Raw genomic sequence first — 24999 nt, 5'->3', positions numbered from 1 at the left:
CTTGGATGGCACCTTATTAAGGTCTTCCAAAAATCCAAGTATAGAACAATCACTGATTCTTCCTCACCTCATCTTTTCTGCTTCTTGCAACTTCAAAAGCTAACAGACCTGTCCAACATGATATACCTTTCATCATGCCATGATAACACTACTCAATCCCATTATGTTGTTTAAGTCCTGCTTCACTTTCTTAATAATAGATTCAAACCATTTCCTTACCACTGACATCAGGGTAAATAATTTGAAGTTTCCTGTTCTCTCTTTCCTTCCAATCTGTGGGAATCATTCTAGAATCCATTGAATCTTGGAAGATAACTACCAGAGCATCATTTCTCCCCACAGGTGTCTCTTGGCATGTCATGGAGATTTATTGGCATTAAATTCCAATAATCATTCCAATGCATTTTTATTAATATTAATCAGCACCTCTTTCATGATCCAATTTGCTCAATTTTTTTCTTTCCACTGAGAATGGCAATCTTACTTTTTAAATTCTCTACCAAAGTTGTCACCTGGAGATTCACCCACTGTGGGTGGTGCTGAGGAGTCTTAAATTCTGCCACTGAATCTCAGTTCCATAGGCTTCAGGAGAGCTGCATTTCAAAGGCAATTCACAAGGCATTGTTCTGATTTTATTGGACATTTGAGGCCATTGCACAGGGATAAATTTCCTTCCTGCATGTCAGGGATCTATAAAAGTAAAACAGTTGTGATTAATCCAGTTATCGCCCAGGGTTCTCCCTCATGGTCAGGACTAGATATTCTAGGTAATTTGCTTTCTAGTCTGGGCAGATGTGGTCTCCCATATACTACTTTAGGTGAGATAGGCTAATGTGGCAGGAAATTAAACCTTGATTTTCCATCCTCTGCATCCAAGCAAATGTTCTCCTCCTTATCCTTGGGCGGTCCTTGCCTCTCCTTAGTTATCCTCTTACTTTTGATGTATGTATAGAATGCCTTGGAATTCATCTTAATCCTACTTGCTGAAGAATCTTCTTGACCCCTCCTGGCTTTCCTAATTCCCTTCTTGAGGTCTTTTCTGGCTTCTTTATAATCCTCATGTCCTCCATTTGATCCTAACTTCCAAAGCTTTATGTACTTTTTTCTTTTTCTTTTTGACTAAATTTATCACCTTTCTGGGCATCCAAGATTCTCTTATCTTTCCATTCCTGTCCTTCCTTCTAACAGGAACATGCCTTTCCTGTACTCTGCAATTGATCTTTAAATACCCTCCACGTGTCTGATGTGGACTTGCCAGAGAAAAGATGTTCCCAATTAACTCTCCTTAGTTCCTGCCTAATGCCCTCTTAATTTGCCCTACTCCAATGTAAAACTATCCCATGAGGACCATACCTATCTTTATCTATAGCTATCCTGAAAGTTAAGGAGTTGTACCTTAATTGCTCACCTATTGAAATGTCAGTCACCTGGCCAGGCTCATTACACAACGCCAGGTCCAGTACAGCCTCTCCCCTCCTTGGACAGTTTACATATTGATTTAAGAAACCCTCCTGGATATACTTAACAAATTCTGGAACATCCAAGCACCTTGCACTAAGAAGGTCTAAGTTTATATTAGGAAAGTTGAAATCCCAGTGACAATAGCCTTATTATTTTTACACATTTCCTTATCTATCTGTTTACCAGTCTGTTCCTCAATGTCCTGGTGACGACTGGGGATCTGTAGTACAATCCCATGAGTGTGATTGTACCCTTCCTACTACCCAAGTATTCTCAATGTCTGATCCCTCCATTATGTCTCCCCTGAGTGCAGCTGTCATATTGTCCCTGATTTGAAGTGCAACTCCCCCCACCTTCCCTGTTATTTTGATTTTGCCAATCAGTGCTTTCCCTGACATCTACCTTCCTAACTGATCCTTCACTTACTGACCTGGTGCTCTGGATCTCAGCCCCCTGAAAAACTGGTTTAAACCCTTCTGAGTAGCTTTAGGAAACCTCCTGGTCAGGATATTGGTTCCCCACCAGTTCAGGTGCAACCCATCCCTCTTGTACAGGTCACCCCTCACTCGGAAAAGGTTACAATGCTCCAAGGAGTTGAAATTCTGTTCTCTGCACCATCTCCTTAGCCACTCATTAAATCTGTACCATCATCCCATTTGTACCTGCATTAGCCCGCATTACTAGGAGTAATCCAGAGATTACTACCTTGAAGGTCCCTCTCTTTAGCCTCTTCCCTAACTCCCTATACTCACTTTGTAGGACCTCGTCCCCTTTCCTTCCAATATCATTGGAGCCAATACACACCATGACCTCTGGTTGTTCACCTTCCCCCTTTGAGAATATTCTGCAGACTGGACCCTAGCATCAGGGAGGCAACACACCATCCTGGTGTCTTTTATGGCCATAAATAGTGAGGGGTTGTCCCTCACTACCACACTGCTTGACGTCACCTTTTGCTGCTGAGCCTCAGAGCCAGCCACAGTGCCACAAGCCTGGCTGCTGCTGCTGTGCCCTGATGGATCACTTCCCTCCAGTATCCAAGGAGATATACTTGTTGCTGAGGGGAATGGCCTCATCAAAAGTTTCACCTGTAACTTTCAGCCTCCCCAACTGTTCTGAGTACATTCAACTCCAGCTCCAACTCCTTGACCTGGTCAGACAGCAGCTGAAGTTAGCTGAACTTCCCACCAGGGTACCTATCAAGCATCTTGAATTCCCACATCTGACAGGAGGAGAATTCCATCCTGACTACTCAGTACTTAACAAAGAATAAAACTTTACAGTCAACAGGGAAAGAAAAAGCTTACTTCTTCTCATCTGAGCCTCCGGCTATTCTTGCCGAAGCTTGTTAAGCCAAAGCCTTCCCACTCTAACACTGGCACACTCCAACAATGGCCACTCCATTTGGCCTACCTTCCTTTTCTTTGCTGCTGAGCCTCTGACTCCAACACTTATCATGCCTGCACAGCCGAAAAAGACCGGCCTTCCCCGATGCTGCTCATTTTTTGCTCTCTCTCTCTCCTGACCTTCAGTAGGGCTCTGTCATCAATACTTACCATGCCTGAGCCACTGGAAAAAAGTTCGAATTGAATTTCTGAATTGGATGAAAAACTGATATATTGCCCCATCTTCCACACTGATTTGTCTTTTAGTAACAGATGGTAGCTTACTGCCTGAAAACTACGTTAAAATGCTAACCTGCCAGTGGAGAATTTGATTGATTGAAGCAAAAAATGATTTTTTTGGAGTTTTTAATGAAAACTCCATGAATTACACAAACTTTAGGTGTGGCACTTTCAAAGTTACTGACAAAAAGTGTCAGAACTATTAGATTTTTTCCTATTTCCAGAGACAATTGATAGGACTAAATTGATTATAAAAATAAGCTTGCCTTTTTCAAATCTCCATTATTAATATTTGTTTACAAGCACAATGTTTGATTAAAATGCAGCATACCAGGCATTCTTAATACTTATCATTTTCTGTAGTCTCAAGACCTTTTCAAATATCTCTACTACACGATTCCCCTGAACATCGAGTTGCTATTGACTTTGGAAGTCTAGGACCTGAGGGCCCAGCATCAGAATAGAAAGATGTCATCCCTTTAGAACAGAGGTGAAGAAGAATTCCTTTAGCTAGAGGGTGGCGAATCTATGGAATTCATTGCCACAGGTAAATGGGGAGGCCAAGTCATTGGGTATACTTAAAGTAAAGGTTGATAGGTTTTTGGTCAGTAAGGGTATCAAAGATTCTGAGGAGAAAGCAGGGGTGTAAAGGTATTCTATCTAACTCTGCTCCTATATCTTTTGGACACTGCCTGGAAAAATGTGTCTGAATGGGGTACAAAACAGATTCTAAAGGCAATTAAATCACAGTTTAATAACTGTGATGAAACCATGACAGAACAAACTAAACACTAGAGTATCTTGCTAAAGGAACAGATCTTGCTCAAAAGCAGAAAATTTATTTTAAACATAGTAAAGCATAAGTATAGCTCATGTGGAGCATCATCTGCAGATGTTGTCACCATGTTGTAACTGGACAAAATGCAAAAATGATATACTGGAACAATACCAGAAATAAAAATTCCATCCATCAAAAAGATTGAACCCCCTAGGATTTCTTTCTCCAGGAAAGAGGAAACTGAATGGTACCTCCAAATGTCATTGAATTCCTTGAGGAAGTGACAAAAAAATGATAAAAGCAGAGTAGTGAATGTGGTGGACATGGATTTTAGAAGGGCATTAGACAGGGTTCCCATCATAGGCTCACTCAGAAAATCAGGAAGCAAGAAATCCAGGGAAGCTTGGCTGCATGGATTCAGAATTGGCTTGCCGCTAGAAAACGGGTAAATGGAATGTTTTCTGCCTGGATATTGACTACAAGAGGAGGAAACTAGAGGTCAATGAGCTATTCCTCATCAGGGGATCAGAGATGGACAAGGTCAGCAACTTTATACAGCAGTACCTCTACTTTCTTAGACAACTTTGACAAACTTCTATAGATGTGTGGTTGAGAATATACTGACTGGTTGATCATTACCTGATACGGAAACACCAATGACCTTGAATGAAAAACCCATCAAAAAGTAATGAATACAGCCTAGTCCATCAGGGGTAAAGCAGCCCTCCTCTCCATTAAGCAGATCCACAAGAGGCACACCCACAGGAAAGCAGTATCCATCATTAAGGACCCACGCCATCCAGACTCTCTTCTAACTGCTACTGTTAGGAAGAAGGTACAGTTTCCTCAGGTCCCCACCGCCAGGTTTAGGAACTGCTAGTTCCCCTCAACCATCAGGCTCTTGAACCAAAAGGGATAACTTCACTCAACTTCACTCCCCCTAACACTGAGCTGATCCTACAACCTTTGAACTCACTCTCAAGGATTCTTCAACTCACGTTCTCGATATTCATTGCTTATTTATTTATTATTGTTATTTTGGGTTTTTGTCCCTTTTTTTGTATTTGGACAGGTTGTCTTTTGCACATTGGTTGTTTGTCTGTCTTTGATGTGGGCAGTACTTCGATTCTATTGTGTTTCTCTGTACTGACTGTGAATGTCTGCAAGAAAATGAATCTCAAAGTGGAATATTTGTACAGTACTTGGATAATAGATTTACGTTGAACTTCCTTTGAACTTTGAACTTTGGAGGTCATCTGCAGATATCTGTTCCCTGATCCCGGCTATTTGTGATTTTCACAAGTAAGTTGGATGAGGAAGTGGAAGGGTGGATTAATAAGTGCGCAGATGACATAAATGTTGATGGTATAGTGGATAGTGTAGAAAGTTGTAGGCTACAACGGGACATTGATAGGACACATAGATGAGCTGAGAAACAGCTGACAGAAATCAATCTAGAAAAGAGTGAAGTGACTCACTTTGGAAAGTCAAACTCGAAGGTAGAACATAGGGTTAATGGCAGGATTCTTAACACTGTGGAGGTACAGGGGGATCTTGCGGTCTACATCAATAGGACCCTTAAAGCCACTGTGCAATTTGATAGGTGGTTAAGAAGGCATATGGGGTGTTTGCCTTCATTAGTCAAGGGATTGAGTTCAACAGCTATTAAGTAATGTTGCAGCTCTGTAAAACTGATTAGACCACACTTGGAATATTGTGGTTGCCTCTTTATAGGAATAATGTGAAAGCCTTAAAGAGGGTGGAGAGGAGAATTACCAGGATGATGCCTGGATTAGATGACGTATTTTATATGAAGACAGGTTGAGTGAGTTAGGGCATTTCTCTTTCGATAAAAGAAGGATGAGAGGTGACTTGATAGGAGTGTACAAGATAATAAGGAACATAGATAGAGTGGAGAGCCAAAGACTTTTTCCTAGCATGAAAATGGCTAATACAAAGTGAATGTAACTTTAAGGTGTTGGGCAGAAAGTGTAAGGGTATGTTGGAGGGTAGTTTTTTATACTAAGGGTGGTAGATGCTTGGAACATTCTGGCAGGGGTGGCAGTACTGACAGATACATTAGAGACATTTAAGAAACTCTTAGCTAGGAATGTGTATGAAAAAAACTAGAGTGCAATGTTGGAGGGAAAGGTTAGATTGATTTTGGAATAGGTTAAAGGTGTGGCACAACATTGTGGCCTGAATGGCCTGTACTGTGCCGTACTGGTTTATTTCCTGTGTTAATAGTTTGATTAAAAAGAGAGAGAAAAGATGTTGCCACTTATGTAAATGTAGGCGATAAAAAGCAGATAGTCACTGAAGAATCCATTGGGGTATTCAAAAGGAGCTTGTTCACCTAGAGAAAGTTTAGCACAGTCAATGGCTGAGGAGACTAATTTAGATGTTTTGAAGAGGAAAGTCATACTGTGTAAGCTAAGGAAGAGAACAGAATAGACTATCTCCAGAAACCACTGGCAAAGGGCTCCCAGTCCTGACCAATGACTATTCAAAATATGAAAGGATATGGTGGTCTCATTTCTGTCAGATTTTGTTCTGTGAACATGGAAAATTTCCCCAGACTGCATAGCTTAAGTAACACTGCTGTAACCAACCACCCCTCATGATAACACCATCCCTAACGTTTCATTCTGGCTGTGATGTGGATGTTTCATGGGAAGGGCTGCAGCAATTCAGAAAAAAAAAGCTCACCTGCCCCAAGAGTAATACCTGGTGCTAAAGCCATCGCAGGTTGATGCTGGCAGATCATTTCAAATGGCAGTTGAGAGCTAACCTACTCATACAAGCGTAGAGCAGGGATTCCCAACCTGGGATCCATGGACTCATTAGTTAGTGATAGGGATCCATGGCAGAAAAAGGTTGGGGACCCCTGGTCTAGAGTCACCTGCTAACAACATCTATAGTATTAAGAGAAGTAATTTCCTTTCTCAAAGGCTGTTAACATAGAACACTAGAGCACAGTGCAGGTCTTTCAGCTCATGATGTTGTGCCTACCTTCTAGCAGATTATTTGGTTCCAGCAATCTAGAGGCCACCATTGCTGATAGTAACATTATTTTAATTCATGGGTTGGGATATAGGCAAGACCAGCATTTATTTCCAATCACCATCTTCCTTTTAGAAAATGGTTGTGAGCCACCTCTTGAACCTTCTGTTGAAGGAACTCTCTCAGTGCTGCTGAGGAGGGAGTTCTGGGATTTAACCCCATTTCCATTAGTTGAATTTCTCTCAACTAATTTGGATCTTGTGTCTCTGGATATTTAGCTCAGACCTCCATTTTATGAGTCGTGTAACTTAACCATTGTCATACCATTTCTACTGCATTCCCACTCCCATTTGTTATCTCCTGATGCCTCTTCTTCACCAATATTCACTCTCAGAACTACATGAGTGTGTGTCACTGAATAGTCTGTTTCACCGTCGGACACTGGTAAATTGAGATTGACCCAAATTATAGAAGAAAGAACACAGTCCCCAAAAAAGGTCTTCAACTCGTGATATCTGTGGTGTCAATTTAAACTGCACGATTTCCATCTTGCTCCATTTCCATTGGCTTAAAAATTGTTATTGCACCTGCTTCCACCACCTCCCAGGCAAACACATTCCAAGTACCCACACTCTGTGTAAAATAAATCTTGCATGCATATCTCTTTTAAACTTTCCTCCTCTCACTATTAAGCTATGGTCTCTAGAATATGACATTTCCATTCTGTGTGAAAAAAGATCTCCATCTTTCCCTCATGATTTTACATACTCCAGTCAATGCATTCCCTGGCCTACAACACTCCAGGGAACTCAATACATGTTTGTCCTCTCCTTATAACTAATATGCTCTAATCCAGGCAACATCCTGGTGAATCTCTTCTGCACCCTCTCCAAAGCCTTCACATTCTTCATGTAATGCTGTGTCAAAAACTGCAGACATATGCTCCAAAAGTGGTCTGACCAATGTCTTATACAGCTGCCACATGACATCCTGGCCCTAACACCCTGAACAATGAAGGCAAGTAGGCCATACAACCTCCTTAAGACCATACTTACTTGTGTTGCCACTTTCGGGGAGCTATGGACTTGCGCCCCGAGATCTCCCTGTACATCAATGCTTCTCAGGATCCTGCCATTAACTGTACACTCCCCTCTTAAACTTGACCTTCCAAAATGCAGCAAGTTTCCCGACTAATGTTCTTCCACAATATAAAAGGGCCTTTTCTAAACTAAAGGCCAATTAGAGCCCTGGTAGCATGCTTTCAAGTGGGCTGACTCAGACACTAGCTTCTCGGTTTTATGGTTACACAAGTGTGACAAGAACACTCCAACACCAAGTGCCCCTTTGATCCTTGTGGTTTTATAGGGCTTTAGTCATACTACACTGGGAGTATCTAAGAAAGGGTGTGCGGATGTGCTGGCATCGGAGACGGTCCGGGAGAGCTTTGGGAGAATGATCCCGGGAATGAAAGGGTAAATTTATGACGAGCATTTGATGGCCCTGGCCTGTATTCACTAGAGTTTAGAAGAATGGGGGGGGTGGTGGTGGGGGGAGTAGGGAATCTCATTGAAACCTATCATATACCGAAAGGCCGAGATAGAGTGGGCCCGAAGAGGATGTTTCCTGTAAGTCGGGGAGTTGAGGACCAGAAGGCTCAGCCTCAGAATAGAAGGATGTCCCTTTAGAACAGAGATTTCGTTAGCCAGAGGATAGTGAATCTGTGGAACTTATAGCCCCTGATATCTGTGCAGGCCAAGTCATTGAGTGTGTTTAAAGTGGCGGTTGCTGGGTGTCAAAGTTTACCGGAAGGAAGTAGACAAGTAGACTTGAGAGGATTGATAGATCAGCAGGGTAGACATGAGGGGCCAAATGGTTTAATTCTGCTCCTGTGTCTTATGGTCATATGGTCTTGTACAGAGATGTTTTAATAAAGCAATCTGGAATGTTCTGATCTTTCCTGTAACAATGAAGAGAATAGCCATTTCAGTTTGACTAGAACCAGTGACAGTCACTGGTTTCCTGATAGACAGCTGATCCCCAGATGAAGATGATGTTGGCATCTTCAAGGGAATTTTAAGCCGATTCTTCAGGAAATACAATAATACAAGGTGCAGATCTTGGTAGTACTGAGCTCAGTATTACTCTGTGCTGTCTTCAATTGTATATGATTTAATGTTAGAACAACACCCAATCTCAGCAGCTTCCAAACCAGCAGGTTAGATTGAAACTGTCCCTCAGTGGATGTTGATGATGATGGTAATAATAATAAGGAATTACTGTTTCTTTCTCAATTCATCACTGGTAAATTCAAACAATAGCTTTGGAAAATAAAGTGCACCTCTAGTTTAAATATAAACTGGAGTGTGCCTGACAACAAGGAGCCAATCAATCAGGAAACATGACTCTTTTCTTGGCAAAAACTGAAATTGCTCCATTGCAAGAATATGGTCATTTTGGGGCAGAACTTCAAGGGAAATAAGTAAACAGATCATTGATAAGAGTGCAGGTCAAGTCAGGTCAATTCAAGTTTATTTTCATATGCATAATTAGGGTGAGGCACAACTACAGTGATAAACTTATTTACAGCAGTATCATGGGCACAAAGATTCAGACAATACACAGAATATAAATTATATCAGACTGTGAGAAAAACTGACCAGGGTGGTGCAGCACCTCTGGTGAAGGGGCTTGTCGTGTCCATTCCAGGGCAGCCCACTCATAGTAGATCCCCACTGAACACACAGCTCTCACCTATCGCTGCAAAATAGCTGGTTGTGTGCTTCAGCAGCCACACCCCAGTACACCACTTCGACAGGCGGGCTAAATCAGGTGAGGGTAGCTGGAGGACTCGTACCCGAGTGAGATAGGGACATGCCTGTCTTAGCATGCAAAATCACTCTGGAGGACTCGGTGGATGAGACTAACGGTGAAATCCAACGGCCAGGAAGGTGGTACTTCAATGCTCCTTGGAGAGCAAAGGGCATGCCAAGGCACAGAAGATGTCATGGTCATCTATGGTAATCAAGGAAGACCCTAGTTTGTGATGCTTGTTCATACCAGTAGACCCGGTCTTCTGAGACTGAGAGAATGGATCTGCCCTAAGGTCACAGCTTTTCAACTTTAAAACTCTCTCGCACAAGCTTTCTGTCATCGTCGGGCACAAGGAAAACAACTACCAGTGTCTCATTGCTGAGGCAGGGTTAGAGTTGTGCTGGTTGGTTCAAGAAACCTGATGATTATAGGAAGGTAAATATTCCTGAACCTGATGGTCTGAGAATTGTCCTGCTAGATACATTGTTAACTTTATATTGTTGATTCCTAATGCTCTTCAAACTCAGCAACCAAGTGCTTTGGACATCATTCACACTCCATCAATAACTATAAACATACCAACGGGACTTTTGTAAGAAAAAAAAGTTGATTGAAAAATTTTTAATGAACAGCAGGCAGTGGAAATCTGAAATAAAAATAGCAAATACAGGAGAAAGACCACTAGCCCATTGCAAAAGCATTAGATGCTCCTTGTGGGGACAACAATTTATTTTCCCACTTAAAAGGCTATATTTTTAAAGGTTTGGCCAAATGCAGCTGAATATTTTTTCCTGGGTCTTGTCATTTCCCACTCCACTGCACATCAGATAGCAGGGACCCAGGTTTTACTACTGGGTGCAGACACACGCAACAGAAGTGAACTATTTAATGGGCACCACATTATCAGGAGTTCAAATACGTAACACCTTAACTAAAATGAACTAGTCTATGTTTGTCCGAATTAGAAAATTCCCATTCAAGCTTAAATTGGGAATCTACCTAAAATTACATGGAAGCCTCATAAGTGATAGTTAGGAGTGAGAAGTTCTAAATCACATTTTAATTCTGTAGCAATTGTTTATGTGACTCATGATAACTGACATTAACAACATTAGTAAAGTGATCTGTGCTGTAATGTTTTATGTTCTACCCCTTTGAAGGCTGCTCATATTCTTTCCCAAGCTTGTCTGGTGAGAAATAAATGACTAATGGTTCTGCTTTGGTCATCGTTTAACTTAAGATAAAGTTGCCAAAAAGCGCCCTCCCTCTGTAGGTGCGGTGACGGAAGTGAATGAGGAAGAGGGAGGGTGCACATGGAACTACTGAACTGGAGGAGGAAAGAAATGAATGCATTGAGCTATTTCCCGGTGGCCATGGCAACATTGCTGGGATACACATATTGCATTCACAGTAAATGATGCTACCCTTCCATTTTCTTTAAGTCTGCACAAACTGTAACCTTTACATCGGTAACGTGTGTGGATTGATCGCTACAGGTATTTGGAAGTTATGTGAAAGATGGGCATATAATGAATAATTTTCACAGTAGATTTATTGCAATATACCCTGAGAATCAGAACTGTGGACCAACTCTTTCCAACGTAGGCAGAGTTTGTGACTCAGACACTGTTGATGGGTCTCTTTGCCTGCAATTCACAAGCATTTTCTGTAGTTGTTTTCTGTTTCCCTGCTCGAGGAATCACTCCAAGATCCCGAAGGCAGCGAACAAAACCCAGATTTAGACATGCTTTTCCCCAATTCTCTCAGATAAATATAAACCTAATGTTACAAAGTATATCAAATGGTAATATTATCATCCAGCTGAGTATCTAGGAAAGCTCGCTGGTGAAAAAAAGAAAATAGTAATTAAAGTTAACGCTATACAACATTTTACTTTCACACCAACATAATTAGTGACAAGACTTTAAATTATTATGGTATTATAGTAATGCAGTGTGGGAACAGACCCTTCACTCCATCTCATCCATGTTGACCAATGTGCCCACCTAAGCTAATCCCATTTGCCAGCATTTGACCCATATCCCTCTAACCTTTCCTATCTATGCACTTAATCAAATGTTCTTTAAATGCTGTTATTGTACCTGTCTCAACCACTTTCTCTGGCAGTTCATTCCAGATACACTCCAACCTCTGTATGAAAAAGTTGGCCCTTCTATTTCCTAGAAATCTTTTCCCTCTCAGCTGCCTTCGAGTTTTTTGCTTCAAAGTCTTGTTTCAAGTCAACTGTTTAAAATCATGAGACCACTTCTGAAACCAGAAATCAGAAGTTAACAGGCAATTCAGAGCAATGCATTTTTGCTGAAGATTGGCTTTAGAGTAAAGCTCATTGCCTGAAAATGCACCCTGGGTTTCTCGTGCTATGTGTAAAATATAGTCAGTCAATGCCAGTTATGGCCTATGTCTGAAATACATTTTGTGGTGCTATGGTAGCACAGCAACTTGAAAAATGCTATTAAAGCTTGGGGCATAGGAGTTCAGAGTTCAGTTCCAACACCATCTGTAAGAAGTTTGTACGTCCTTCCCCAATCCAAAGATGTACTGGTTAGTAATGTAGTTGGTCGATGTAAACAGTCCTGTGATTAGACTCGGGTTAGATTGTGAGCTGCTGTGTGGTGCAGCTCCTTGGGTCAAATGGGCCTGTTCCACGCTGTTGCTGTAAATAAGTAAAACCCTCGATGCTATTCCATTGCATCCTGCAGCCCTTCGGTCTGTTCAAGCTACCTTGAATAACTCCTTTAGAGAGATTAAATGCTTCCCTAAGGCTTTCTCTAAGTACAACACACTGGAGGAACTCAGCAGGTCGGGCAGCATCAGTGGAAATGAGCAGTCAACGTTTCGGGCCGAGACCCTTCGTCAGGACTGAAGAGGGAGGGGGCAGGGGCACTATAAAGAAGGTGGGGGAGGGTGGGAAGGAGAAGGCTGGTAGGTGCCAGGTGAAAAAACAGAGGAAAGATCAAGGGGTGGGGGAGGGGAAGCAGGGAGGGGATAGGCAGAAAAAGTGAAGAAGGAATGTAAGGGGAAAGCACTGTGTAGTAGAAGAAGGCAGAATCATGAGAGAGGTGATGGGCAGCTGGAGGAGGAGGCAGAGTGAAACTGGGATGGGGGAAGGGAGAGGGAGGGAATTACCGGAAGTTGGAGAATTCGATGTTCATACCAAGGGACTGGAGACTACCCAGACGGTATATGAAGTGTTGCTCCTCCAACCTGAGTTTGGTCTTATCATGACAGTAGAGGAGGCCATGTATGGACATATCCGAATGGGAATGTGAAGGAGAGTTGAAGTGGGTGGCAACCGGGAGATCCGGTCTGTTGTGGCGAACAGAGCGGAGGTGCTTGACGAAGCGGTCCCCAATCTCACCGATGTAGAGGAGGTCACACCGGGAGCACCGGATGCAATAGATGACCCCAACAGACTCACAAGTGAAGTGTTGCCTAACCTGGAAGGACTTTTGGGGCCCTGAATGGTGTGCCTCCAGATCCAGCACATTATCCTCCGCAACTTCCACCACCTTCAACGGGACCCCACCACTAACCACATCTTTCCCTCTCTACCCCTCTCCGCTTTTCACAGAGATCGTTCCCTCTGCGACTGCCTGGTCCACACGTCCCTCCCTACAGATCTCCCACCTGGTACTAATCCCTGTAAAGCATAAGTGCTACACCTGGCCCTACACCTCTCTTACCATCATTCAGGTCCCCAAACAGTCCTTCCAGGTGAGGCAACACTTCACCTGTGAGTCTGTTGGAGTTGTCTATTGCATCCTGTGCTCCGGGTGCGGCCTCCTCTACATCGGCGAGACCCGACACAGATTGGGGGACCACTTCGTCGAGCACCTCCACTCCGTCCGCCACAACAGACAGGATCTCCCGGTTGCCACCCACTTCAACTCTGCTTCACATTCCCATTTGGATATGTCCATACATGGCCTCCTCTACTGCCATGATGAGGCCAAACTCAGGTTGGAGGAGTAACACCTCATATACAGTCTGGGTAGTCTTCAGCCCCTTGGCATGAACATCGAATTCTCCAACTTCCAGTAATTCCCTCCCTCTCCCTTCCCCCATCCCACTTTCACTCTGCCTCCTCTTCTAGCTGCCTATCACCTCTCTCATGATTCTGCCTTCTTCTACTACCCATAGTGCTTTCCCCTTACATTCCTTCTTCACTTTTCCTGCCTATCCCCTCCCCCACCCCTTGATCTTTCCTCTGATTGGTTTTTCACCTGGCACCTACCAGCCTTCTCCTTCCCACCCTCCCCCCACCTTCTTTATAGGGCCCCTGCCCCCTCCCTCTTCAGTCCTGACGAAGGGTCTCGGCCCGAAACGTTGACTGCTCATTTCCACTGATGCTGCCCGACCTGCTGAGTTCCTCCAGTGTGTTGTAGGTGTTGCTTTCACCACAGCATCTGCAGTGTACTTTGTGTTTTCTCTAAGTACCATACTTCAGAGTAATTTTTCATTTTTGAAGAATCAGATGCTTGATTTCACTTATTTCAGATCAATACTTTCTCCAAGACTTCCTTTAAGCAAAACTTCACATCACTCTCAATGTGAAGCTTTGTACTTTATGGGGCATAGGATTTTCACCATTCCTAACCAGGGGACATTTGTCTCTGAGGTTCTGCATTTTACTTCTCTTGTGCTTTTGAGGAAACACCTTTTGAAGGTGTCCTCGATGCTGAGGAGGTTGGTGCCCATCACGGAGCTGGCTCAGTATGCCACTTTCTGCAGCTTTTTCTCATCCTGTGCAGTGGCCCATCCCCACCAGATGGTGATGCAACCAGTTAGAATGCTCTCCACATTACATTTGTAGGAATTTGCGAGAGTCTTTGGTGACATACCCAGTGACCCTGTGATCTCTGTCTCAGAGGTTGATGTCAGAATATCTTTCAAGAGGGTGAACCCTCACAAGGCGTCAGGCCCTGATGCTGTACCTGGTAGGGCTCTGAAAACCTGTGCCAACCAACTGGTGAGAGGGTTCAAGAACATCTTCAGTCTCTCACAGCTGCAGTTAGAGTTTCCCAACTGCTTCAAAAAGGTGACAATCATACCAATGCCCATAAAGACCAGGGTGAGCTTCCTCAATGACTACTACCCAGTGGCACTCGTGTCTATTGCAGTGAAGTGCTTTGAGACTAAAGACCACAGTACCAATGGTGAGGACCAAGAAGGGGGTGGTGGAGTGCTTGCAGTACTGCTTTGAGTCAGTGGATGGAACAATATTCAGGGATTCCTCTTCAAGTCTGAATAAATACTTCACAGTTATCATCGACTTCATCAAGACCTGCATGCACGAGTGTGTGCATTCGAGAACATACTGAACATACTCAAACTAAAACCCATGGATGAACCAGGAGATTCATAGTCTGCTGAGGGCTAGATCTGTGGCATTGGAGACTGGTGATCTAGAACTATACTGGAAGTTCATGACCTACAGACCTACATGACATTACGAGCTTAAAAACTATTTGACTAAGATTACAGATGGAATCAGATGCGCATCACCTCTGGGAGATTTTGCAGGTCATTACTTACTACAAAGCAAAAGCTAACAACATGAATGGCTGTGATTTTCACTCTATGCCTTTTATGCATGCTTTGAAAGGGAGAGTATAATTACACCTGTGCAAATCTCTGCAGCATCTAACTTTCTTTCTCCGAGGTCAGCTGCCAACCACAGCTGATGAGCCCCATCTGCCTGAAGTGACTGGTTTAAAGGTGCCTGTAACACACCTTTACCCCTTTTCCTGTCGGTAGAAACAATACGCTGGTCTTCGTAGTTAAGCTACATGTGAAGGCCAGGATTTGGACTTGGCTGTCAGAGGCTATTTGAATGCACACCATTGAGAGCGTTTAATATGTTATGGGAGCTTATCCCTACTATGAGAATCTTAATGAATCTCCATATATTTCATTAAAATGATAATTTGAATATGAGGCAACTACATTTTTCATGTATCTGAATTCATTCTTTCCAAAGCAGCCATCTAAACAAAATAACTTATTGTAATAGTTAATGGCGGGGGGGAATAACTTTGTGTTCAGATGCTGATGTTTGAACAGCACTTTCTGTGGACTGTTGACCCCTTGTCTGTGCCTTTCCTTCTGCAGGTAGGTTCCCAGGTAGAGAACAAGTTTCTCAATAGCTTTTCCGAAGAGAAAAGTGCACAAATATTTGAAATTCCAATTAGACCCCTGTTCTTCATTGATTGCCTCAACAAGGTATCCTGTGGAGAAGAAAAGTGCAATTACCATAATGGCTGGATTTCCAAGCAAGGGTGGATGTCGGTAGTTGCCATAAGTTTTAACAATAAAGATGACATAAGCTACCAGTTTCACAATCATACAGGTACTAGCTAGTGTCCCCTAAAATACTGCTAATGATGCAACTGCAGTTATCAAATCTAACTGATATTATTAAAAATAAGATTTTTTTGAAGTTTGTATTTTTGGTTACCTAATGTGATTCTATCTATCTGATATGACTTCCTTTAGAACCTGTGGTACAGTTGCTAGTAAGATGAAACTAGTTTTAGAATCTAATCTGACTTAGGGATTTCTATGAGCTGTCCATAAAGATCTTGAAGATATTTTACTTATTTGCTCATTTTCAATATGATTACTCTCTCTTTTTGAGCAGGGTCAGGTACAGTCATTGATCAGTGCACAGTCTACCCTTCTCCATTTCTCCTTACTCACTCAGAAAGTCTACCTGGTCATTGAATTCTGCAAACTGGGAGAGTTGAAAGGAATTCTAGCACAGAAGGGCCATCTGAACGAATCCGAAACCAAGTATATCATCTCCAGCTTGGCGAGTGCAATCTTTTACCTCCACAAAAATGGTAAGATACTCTTCACACTAACAGTTATAGCATTGTAATGATCATGATTGCTTATGTAATCATGGCAGCATGATAGCATAGCGGTTGGCAACTGTAAGGCTGAGATTGAATTCCCGCCACCATCTCCAAGGAACTTTTATGTTCTCCCTGTAACCACGTGTGTTTCCTGCGGCCACTCTGGTTTCCTCCATATTTCAAAGATGTACATTTAGGGTTAGTGAGTTATGGGCATGCTATGTTAGTGCTGGAAGCACGATGATACTTCGAAGATTCTAAATATTCAGAGATTCAAAGTGCATTTACTATCAAAGTTATACAACTTTGAGATTTGTTTGCTTAACAGGCAGTTGCAAAGCAAGGAACCCGAAAGCCCACTTGTGGACTGCCCAATGAAATCCCTCCACAAACAAGAGAAAATCTGCAGATGCTGGAAATCCAAGCAAAACACACAAAATACTGGAGGAACTCAGCAGGCCAGGAAGCATCTATGGAAAAGAGTACCATGGTGTTTTGGGCCGAGACCCTTCAAAGGGTCTTGGCCTGAAATGTCGACTGTTCTCTATTCCATAGATGCTGCCTGGCCTGCTGAGTTCCTCCCCAGCACTCTGTGTGTGTTGCCAGTGCAATCCCTGCTGATTTGATGAAATGACATTTTTCACTGATTTGTTTTGACGTACATGTGGAAATCAAAGCTAATCTTAAGTATTCAAGGAGAAGCTGAGTGATTTCATTAACTGAATCCACTAGCAACTGCTATTCACTTCAATCTCCAGAAAGTAGGCAACTTTTGCCTCATTCTAACCTCGCTAAAGTGTAAAGATCCACCTAGGAAAAGCTGGAAAAGTGTTCATCTGTGACACTTTGTGTACATGACCAAGAGTTTGTGTATTGTGTGTGTTCAGTAATCTAGATATAAAATACTGCAAACTTGCGATACCTTTCAGAAATATCTTCATTGTTTGAGTTTCCATTTAAACCCTTATCTGCAGAAATAATACTTCCATCAACCAACTAAGCCAACTTTAAGATTGTATTTTTGTAATGGACAAGTGTTTTAAACACTGTTTGATATAGTTAACAGAAATTGCTGAATTTGCTACTCCGGTAAGATGGTGGTACGTTGAGACGCATCAGCTAATATAGGGCCAACCAAAGAGGTTATTGTCTTTTTTACATGAATTACATGATTGCAAAACACTGTTGCACATTAAGAATTTAAAGTACTGCTGGTCTACCCCATTAGCAAGTGGCTCTTTGGCGGAGAAGCTGAAGTCGTTGGACTTGTTGCGAATCACGCTGCTGCCTGCATCAGAGAGGTGTCAGTGCACGAAAGCGGTGTGCAGTCTAGCAGCAAGAGATCACATTAGTTGGTTTCCTTTTGATCGCGGGGCCATGTTGGACATTGTTAACATAGAATGCTGCAAGTCCAATTCACTGGTTCATTGTGGATGGCGGGTGCACTACGTCACCTGGATTGTGGCGAGAATCAGGCCTGTTTACAGTAGCCCAGGAGAGCTGAAGGTGTAGGAAGGAGTCAGTGCACTCCGCCAGAGCACTGGAGGCGGTGCAGTACGGCACCTATGCTGGAGTCATACGTTGCTGCCTCCCATTGTTTGCTGGGCAGAAGACAAGCCATAATGTATTCCACTGCAGAAAGCTGCAATATTCATGAACTCAGGGACTTGGACTATATATTTTATAGTGTGACTATTCTATTGCCATATTTCATGTGCAATATGTGCCTTGTGCTGTGCATGACTGTTGGTTCTGTGTTCTGTACCTTGGCCCCGGAGTAATACTGTTCCATTAGGCTATATTCATGGGTATCCATGTATGATTGAATGACAATTAAACTTGAATTTATTTACTACAGTCACTAATAAACACTAATAACATCCACTAGGGGCAAGAAATCTGATTTTAAATATTAAAAAATTACACTGTTGATGGATTACAATGCTCTTTAGTATGTAAAAGAAAAATGAACTGTCAATATAATTGTGCACTTTAAAGCTATAAATTGTAGGAACCCCCATTGTCAGGAACACAAGCACAGTAGTCCCATTCATTTATGTGCTCTACTCCCAAACACTCAATATTTTCTTCATTCTCTTCAGATATTATTCACAGGGATCTGAAGCTGGAAAATATCCTGGTGAAAAGTAATGATAATGCAGATGAAGAAGAACTGAAACTTAACATCAAAGTAAGTCTTACTAGTCACACGAACTTTCTCCTCACAGACTTTCCCCTCACCCCTTCATCTATTCACAATAGAACTGACAGATTGGAATTGAACAGCTGGAATTGATAGACTGCTATAAAAACAAAACAAGCATAAACACTTAGCAGGTCAGGAATCATCTGTGAGGAAAAAAAACCCGAGTTAATTTTCTAGGTCGAAGGACTTTCATTGTGACAATCTTGGCATTTAATGCCCAGTCTTAATGCTCTTGGGTACTAAGATTCAACCACATTGGTGCGGCTGATAAAACACATAGCCGGGACCCAATAATGAACAAGTGTTTCTTTTCCTGAAGGTTATGAAAGGGTTTTTAAAGGAATTCCCGTAGTTTCATGTTTTCCACTGCTTTTAAAAAGTCCCAGGAGTATTTAGTTACTTGAATTTAAATTCCCTGGATGCCACAGTGAGATTTGAACTTGGGTCTTTAGCTGAATAGTTCAGATCATTAGCTACTAGTTTAGTAACTTAACCTTGACCCTACCATACTGCATATGGCATGCGGCCACTCACCTCATGTATTAAAAAGTTGTTTTCACATCCACAATGTGGTGGTAAGTGGTTGCTAATGCCAACCCAGTGATGAAGTACTAGATTGCTGCCATTTCCCAGCCAAAGGAAAAGGTACAAGTGGACCTTATTCTCTCGGATGGCACTGTAGCATCTGGCATTTGACAAACAAAGGGGAATACACTTACTAGGTTTTGCTTTCTTTGCAGGTGACAGATTTTGGCTTGTCCGTGTGGAAAGATGGTGCTGGAGTTGGCTGCGAATCAATGTTACAGGACACCTGTGGCACACCTTTATACATGGGTAGGGGGGCTGGTACTTTAATCGGGTCAGACAATGGAGAACAACGTTGAAAGCTGCTGGCTTTTTTTACGTAACATTTCTAATTCTTGTCCTGTTATTCAACAGCCCCAGAAATCATTAACAACTATGACTACAGTCAGCAGTGTGATCTCTGGAGCATTGGCATCATCATGTACACCCTGTATGTACACATCTCAATCCTTTATTTGGCGGGGGTGGGGGGGCAGATCCTTTATATCACTTCTGAACGAATGTGGCTTAAACAATCCATGATTTGGAAAAATAACGCTCAGGATACATTGCTCCCAGCATAAGCTACTCTTACATCCATGAAAGTACCAACTAAGCCTAGTGCATTCCCCTTGATACATAACTTGAGAGTCTTAGAGAGATGGGGCACAGAAACAGTCCCTTCAGCCCATTAAGTCCACACCAAATATCAACCACACTTCCTCCATTAATTCCTTTATTGATTCTCCCTACATTTTTTTGCAACAGGTATACAACTACCACCAGAGAGTTTTAACTAGGACCACTTAAGCTAACAACGTATACATCTTTGGGATGTGGGAGGAAACCAGAGCACCCATATGCTCTTAGGGAGAAGCTGCCCACTCGACACAAGATCACAAATGAGGTCAAGATAGGATCCAGGTCACTGGAACTTTGAGGCAGAGGCTCTACTCTTTGTGCCACTGCCTCAGAATGCCAGAGACCTGGGTTCGATCCTGATCTCAGGTACTATCTTGCATAGAGGTGGTGTGTGAAGGGCCAGAAAATTCAGTTCAATGTATTATTTTTTATCAAAATATATCCATTATCTATTACCATATGTTACCTTGAGATTCATTTTCTTGAAGGTATTAACAGGAATAAAAAGAAATTTTACAAAAACAATACATAAACATACCAAGACTGAAAAACATCAATGTGCAAAAGAAGACATAATGTGTAAATAAAAATAATACTGAGAACATGAGTTGTAAAGAGTCCTTGAAAGTGAGTCAACAGATCATAGAAAACTAGGCATGAATTCACCTTTCTGAATTCTTGCAAATAATAGTGACAATGTAATGGCATCATTAAGAGTTATGGGGAAAAGATAGGTAGGTGGAGATGAGTCCATGGTCAGATCAGCCATGATCTTATTGAATGGTGGAGCAGGCTCAATGGGCCGAATGGCCTACTTCTGCTCCTATTTCTTATGTTCTTATCATGCGTAAGGGCCTGACAGCTTTAAAATAAAGAAAATGTTTCACAGGATAAACATAAAGTTTTCACTTGAAGTCTTGTCCAAAACTGAAATGTGTTAGTTCTGAATGTTTGACATATGAACATACATTTGTGAGACCAGTGGGATGGAGTTGCCATCTGGTGCGGGGCTGTAGGCTTCTTCTGGGGAGAAATGAGGCATTTCTGCCTGCCCTGGCTCCCATCTCCACACCTTTCATGAAACAATTAGGGGCTGGGTCACGCTGAGCAGAGCTGGGAGCACTGAGCCAACTCTCACTTACTCACTAAACATCCGCTTTTTCCGTGCCTGCTCCTTCTCTCATCATAGCTGTTCTGTGATCCTCTCCCATCTGCAGTTTTTGTTTGTTTCTGACTGGTGAGCAGTTCTCAAGGATTAAACCCAGTCATAATCTAGGGACTGACTTTAAACAAGTCCGGACCATGATGAAAATGTAGTTGTCACACATGCGATAGTGTAGACAAGTTATAGGCAGAGAAACATATGCTGTGAGTTTGGATAATGCAAGATTGTAGGTAATCTTTGAGGGACATCAGCACAGAATCATGTCCATTCATATAGCTGAATAGCAAAATTCAACATTGTTTCAATGATCTAGAAATCTAATTAGGATCAACTTTATTCATCATTTTCATGTACATGTATTAGAAATTTGCTGTGGTGTGTTGTTCAGGGCACAATGTACAACAATAAAACAACATTCAACAATTATTAAGAATAAAGAATTATATAAAAAAGTTGAAGGTTAAAGTACAAATATAAAATAAAATGTGTATAAAACCATAATTACCTGCATGTAAGCAGCATTATAAAAAAAGTGGTTTAAAGTGTTCAAATCACTTTGTATAATGCTGTTTATATAGTAAATGGCAGTCATAGGTTTGGAATCCTTGACATCTTCATAAACGAGGACATATTTGAGATGAGAGGACGCTGCAGTATTTTAGAAATGACTCTTTGATTGCTTGTTTATTGCCAGTGATGCAGAGGATCTGCCATTAAAGCTGGCAACGCAATCAGATCAGGACTGTGTCACAAGTAGCTGCTTAATTTCCACTGCTGGGACCACATCATGAAATATTGGTTTTACCTCAAGGAACCAAATTAATCAAATTCTTTAACTAAACTCATCAGAATGCCCAGCTAACTACCATACCTGTCAATAAAAGCATTGAGCTAATGGTGCAGGTGAAATAATCGGAATTGTTTATTTTCCTTTGGTTTGTAGGCTATGTGGTCAGGCTCCTTTTACAGCTACAACATCAGAGGAGCTGTATCAGGAAATCAAAAAAGGGGAGCTGGATTTTTCTCACTCGTCTCTGATGTCACTTAGTGAGAGTGGTAAGACTTGCCTGTCTTTGTAAAGTATAGCTTTTCATCAATTCTATATTTCTTTACTTTCCTGTAAATGCCTACAAAAACAAACCTTGAAGTTGTATAATACACTCAGTGGCTACTTTAGATACTGTAGTGAACTATATATACCTGTCTGGACATGCCCCCCCCCCCACTGACTGCTCCTGTGGCTCCTCCCACTGACTGTGGCTCCTCCCACGGACCCCCGTATAAAGGCGATTGGGGACTCCACCCCGGTTTCCGTCTGCAGGATGCAGTGTGCTGGTCAATTGCTGCTTGTTCTTTCTTCCAGCCAATAAAAGCCGATATCTTGCCTCACATCTCAGAGAGTTATTGGTGGTGCATCAGATACAGCTGCTTGTTAATGCAAATATCAAATAGCTAATCATGTGGCAGGAACTCAATGCATAAAAACATGCGAACATGGTCAGGAGGTTCAGTTGTAGTTCAGACTAAGCATCAAAATGGGGAAGATATGTAATCTAAGTGACTTTGACCATGGAGCGATTGTTGGCTCTATGCAAAAAAAATTCAGATATGGAGCATCGCATTGACAGGACGTCACCAGCTCAGATGAAAGTTCTTTGAATCAAGACAGTGACTTGTATTACGTGAAGTAATGTTCCCATTTTCTATGGAACTGTACACACTTGCTGGTGAAAAAACAAACAACTGCTTTATTATTGTATGTCGCTTCACATAAGACATTTCTGTGAAATATTCTTATTAGGGTGCTGAGTAGCAGTGTCACAGTGATACTGATAACAGAACTGCTGTCTCACTGCTCCTACCACCCAGATCCATTGTCTGCATGAAACGTCACTGTTTTCCCTGTGACTGTGGGTTTCCTTTCAGTGCTCCAGTTTCCTCTGACATCCTAAGGATGTGAAGGTTAGTTGGTTGGTTGCTTGGCCATTGTAAATTGTTCCCTGGATGTTGGTGATAGGTATAATCTCAGGGGGTGTTTAGGGAACATTGGGAAATAAAACAGGAAAGCTATAGAATTAGTACAAGAAAACACAAGGAAATCTGCAGATGCTGGAAATTCAAGCAACACACCAACGTATAATTCTCCATAACTTCCGCCACCTCCAACAGGATCCCACTACTAAGCACATCTTTCCCTTCCCCCCCCCACTTTTTGCTTTCCGCAGGGATTGCTCCCTACGCGACTCCCTTGTCCATTCGTCCCCCTCATCCCTTCCCACTGATCTCCCTCCTGGCATTTATCCTTGTAAGTGGAACAAGTGCTACACCTGCCTTTACCTTCTTCCCTCACCACCATTCAGGGCCCCAGACAGTCCTTCCAGGTGAGGCAACACTTCACCTGTGAGTCGGCTGGTGTGGTATACTGCATCCGGTGCTCCCTGTGTGGCCTTTTATATATTGGTGAGACCCGACGCAGACTGGGAGACCGTTTCGCTGAACACCTACGCTCTGTCCGCCAGAGAAAGCAGGATCTCCCAGTGGCCACACATTTCAATTCCACATCCTGTTCCCTTTCTGATATGTCTATCCATGGCCTCCTCTATTGTCAAGATGAAGCCACACTCAGGTTGGAGGAACAACACCTTATATACCAGCTGGGTAGCCTCCAACCTGATGGCATGAACATTGACTTCTCTAATTTCTGTTAATGCCCCTCCTCCCCTTCTTACCCCATCCCTGATATATTTAGTTTTTCTCCCCCCTCCTTTTTTTTCTCTCTTTCTGCCCATCACTCTGCCTGTTCGCCATCTCCCTCTGGTGCTCCCCTCCCCCTTTCTTTCTCCCTTGGCCTCCCGTCCCATGATCCTTTCCCTTCTCTAGCTCTGTATCCCTTTCGCCAATCACCTGTCTGGCTCTCAGCTCCACCCCACCCCCTCCAGTCTTCTCCTATCATTTTGCATTTCCCCCTCCCCCTCCTACTTTCAAATCTCTTACTATCTTTCCTTTCAATTAGTCCTGACGAAGGGTCTCGGCCCAAAACATCGACAGTGCTTCTCCTATAGATGCTGCCTGTGTTCCACCAGCATTTTGTGTGAAATAGTACAAGTAGGTGGCTTATAGTCAGTGTGGACCTGGTGAGTTCCAAACTCTGTTTCCATTCTCACTCACAGTCTCACTAAAAATGCAGGACACAATAATTGGCAAGTATTTCATTATTATCACATGTGCTGAGGTAGAGTGAGAAACTTTGTTTTGTATTACATCCATACAGATCATTTCACAACACTAATAGATTGAAGTTGTATAATGAAAAAGCAGAAACAGAATGCAGAACATTCACAGAGAAAGTGCAGCGCAGGCAAACGATAAGGTCCAATGCTATGACAAAGTACACTGTGAGGTCAAAGGTCCTTGACTCATGGGAGGAGGAGAAAAGACAGAATATCTGAGGTGGGTGGGGTATTAATTATGTTAACTACTTTGCCAGAGTAGCAAGAAGTGTAGACAAGAGTACATGGAGAGGAGGCTGGTTTCTGTGATGTGATGAGCAGACTCATAAGACCCACATGAAAATACATAAAAACACAAGCTCTTTCTGCATACTGAAGAGCAGATTAAAAGTTGAAGTTCCCTATCAGAAAGGCTAAATGACTGAATAGTTCTCCCAAGAACTTACCATGCATGCTAGGCATGCAAGATGTTAACTCTCTGATTATAGAATGCCTGGCATTTATATGAAGATGTTGAACAAGGAATGGATAGCTACACTGCTGGGTTTCCTGTGGGCCAACAATCTCTGTAGCCGTGTGATGCCGTTCAGCCAGTTCTCCTTACAGTTCTACTGTCACACATGACTGAATTTTTTA

General features: G+C 42.4%; 1 protein-coding gene across 4 annotated transcripts in view; it reads left to right on the top strand.

Annotated features, from left to right (window-relative positions):
• Positions 1-24999, top strand: part of LOC132403863 (serine/threonine-protein kinase 33-like) — a 126580-nt gene that overhangs the window by 81705 nt on the left and 19876 nt on the right. For all 4 annotated transcript variants that reach the window (XM_059987615.1, XM_059987614.1, XM_059987613.1 and 1 more), the window contains 5 exons: positions 16403-16541; positions 18659-18747; positions 19503-19596; positions 19702-19777; positions 22077-22189. In XM_059987615.1, coding sequence (XP_059843598.1) covers positions 16403-16541; positions 18659-18747; positions 19503-19596; positions 19702-19777; positions 22077-22189 — 511 coding nt within the window. The remainder of the gene's footprint in view (positions 1-16402; positions 16542-18658; positions 18748-19502; positions 19597-19701; positions 19778-22076; positions 22190-24999) is intronic.

Source organism: Hypanus sabinus, chromosome 13, assembly GCF_030144855.1.
Source record: "Hypanus sabinus isolate sHypSab1 chromosome 13, sHypSab1.hap1, whole genome shotgun sequence".
In the NCBI taxonomy this organism is placed as follows: Eukaryota; Metazoa; Chordata; class Chondrichthyes; order Myliobatiformes; family Dasyatidae; genus Hypanus; species Hypanus sabinus.
Note: the sequence above shows the minus strand (reverse complement) of the source record. Positions and strands in the feature narration are given on the sequence as shown.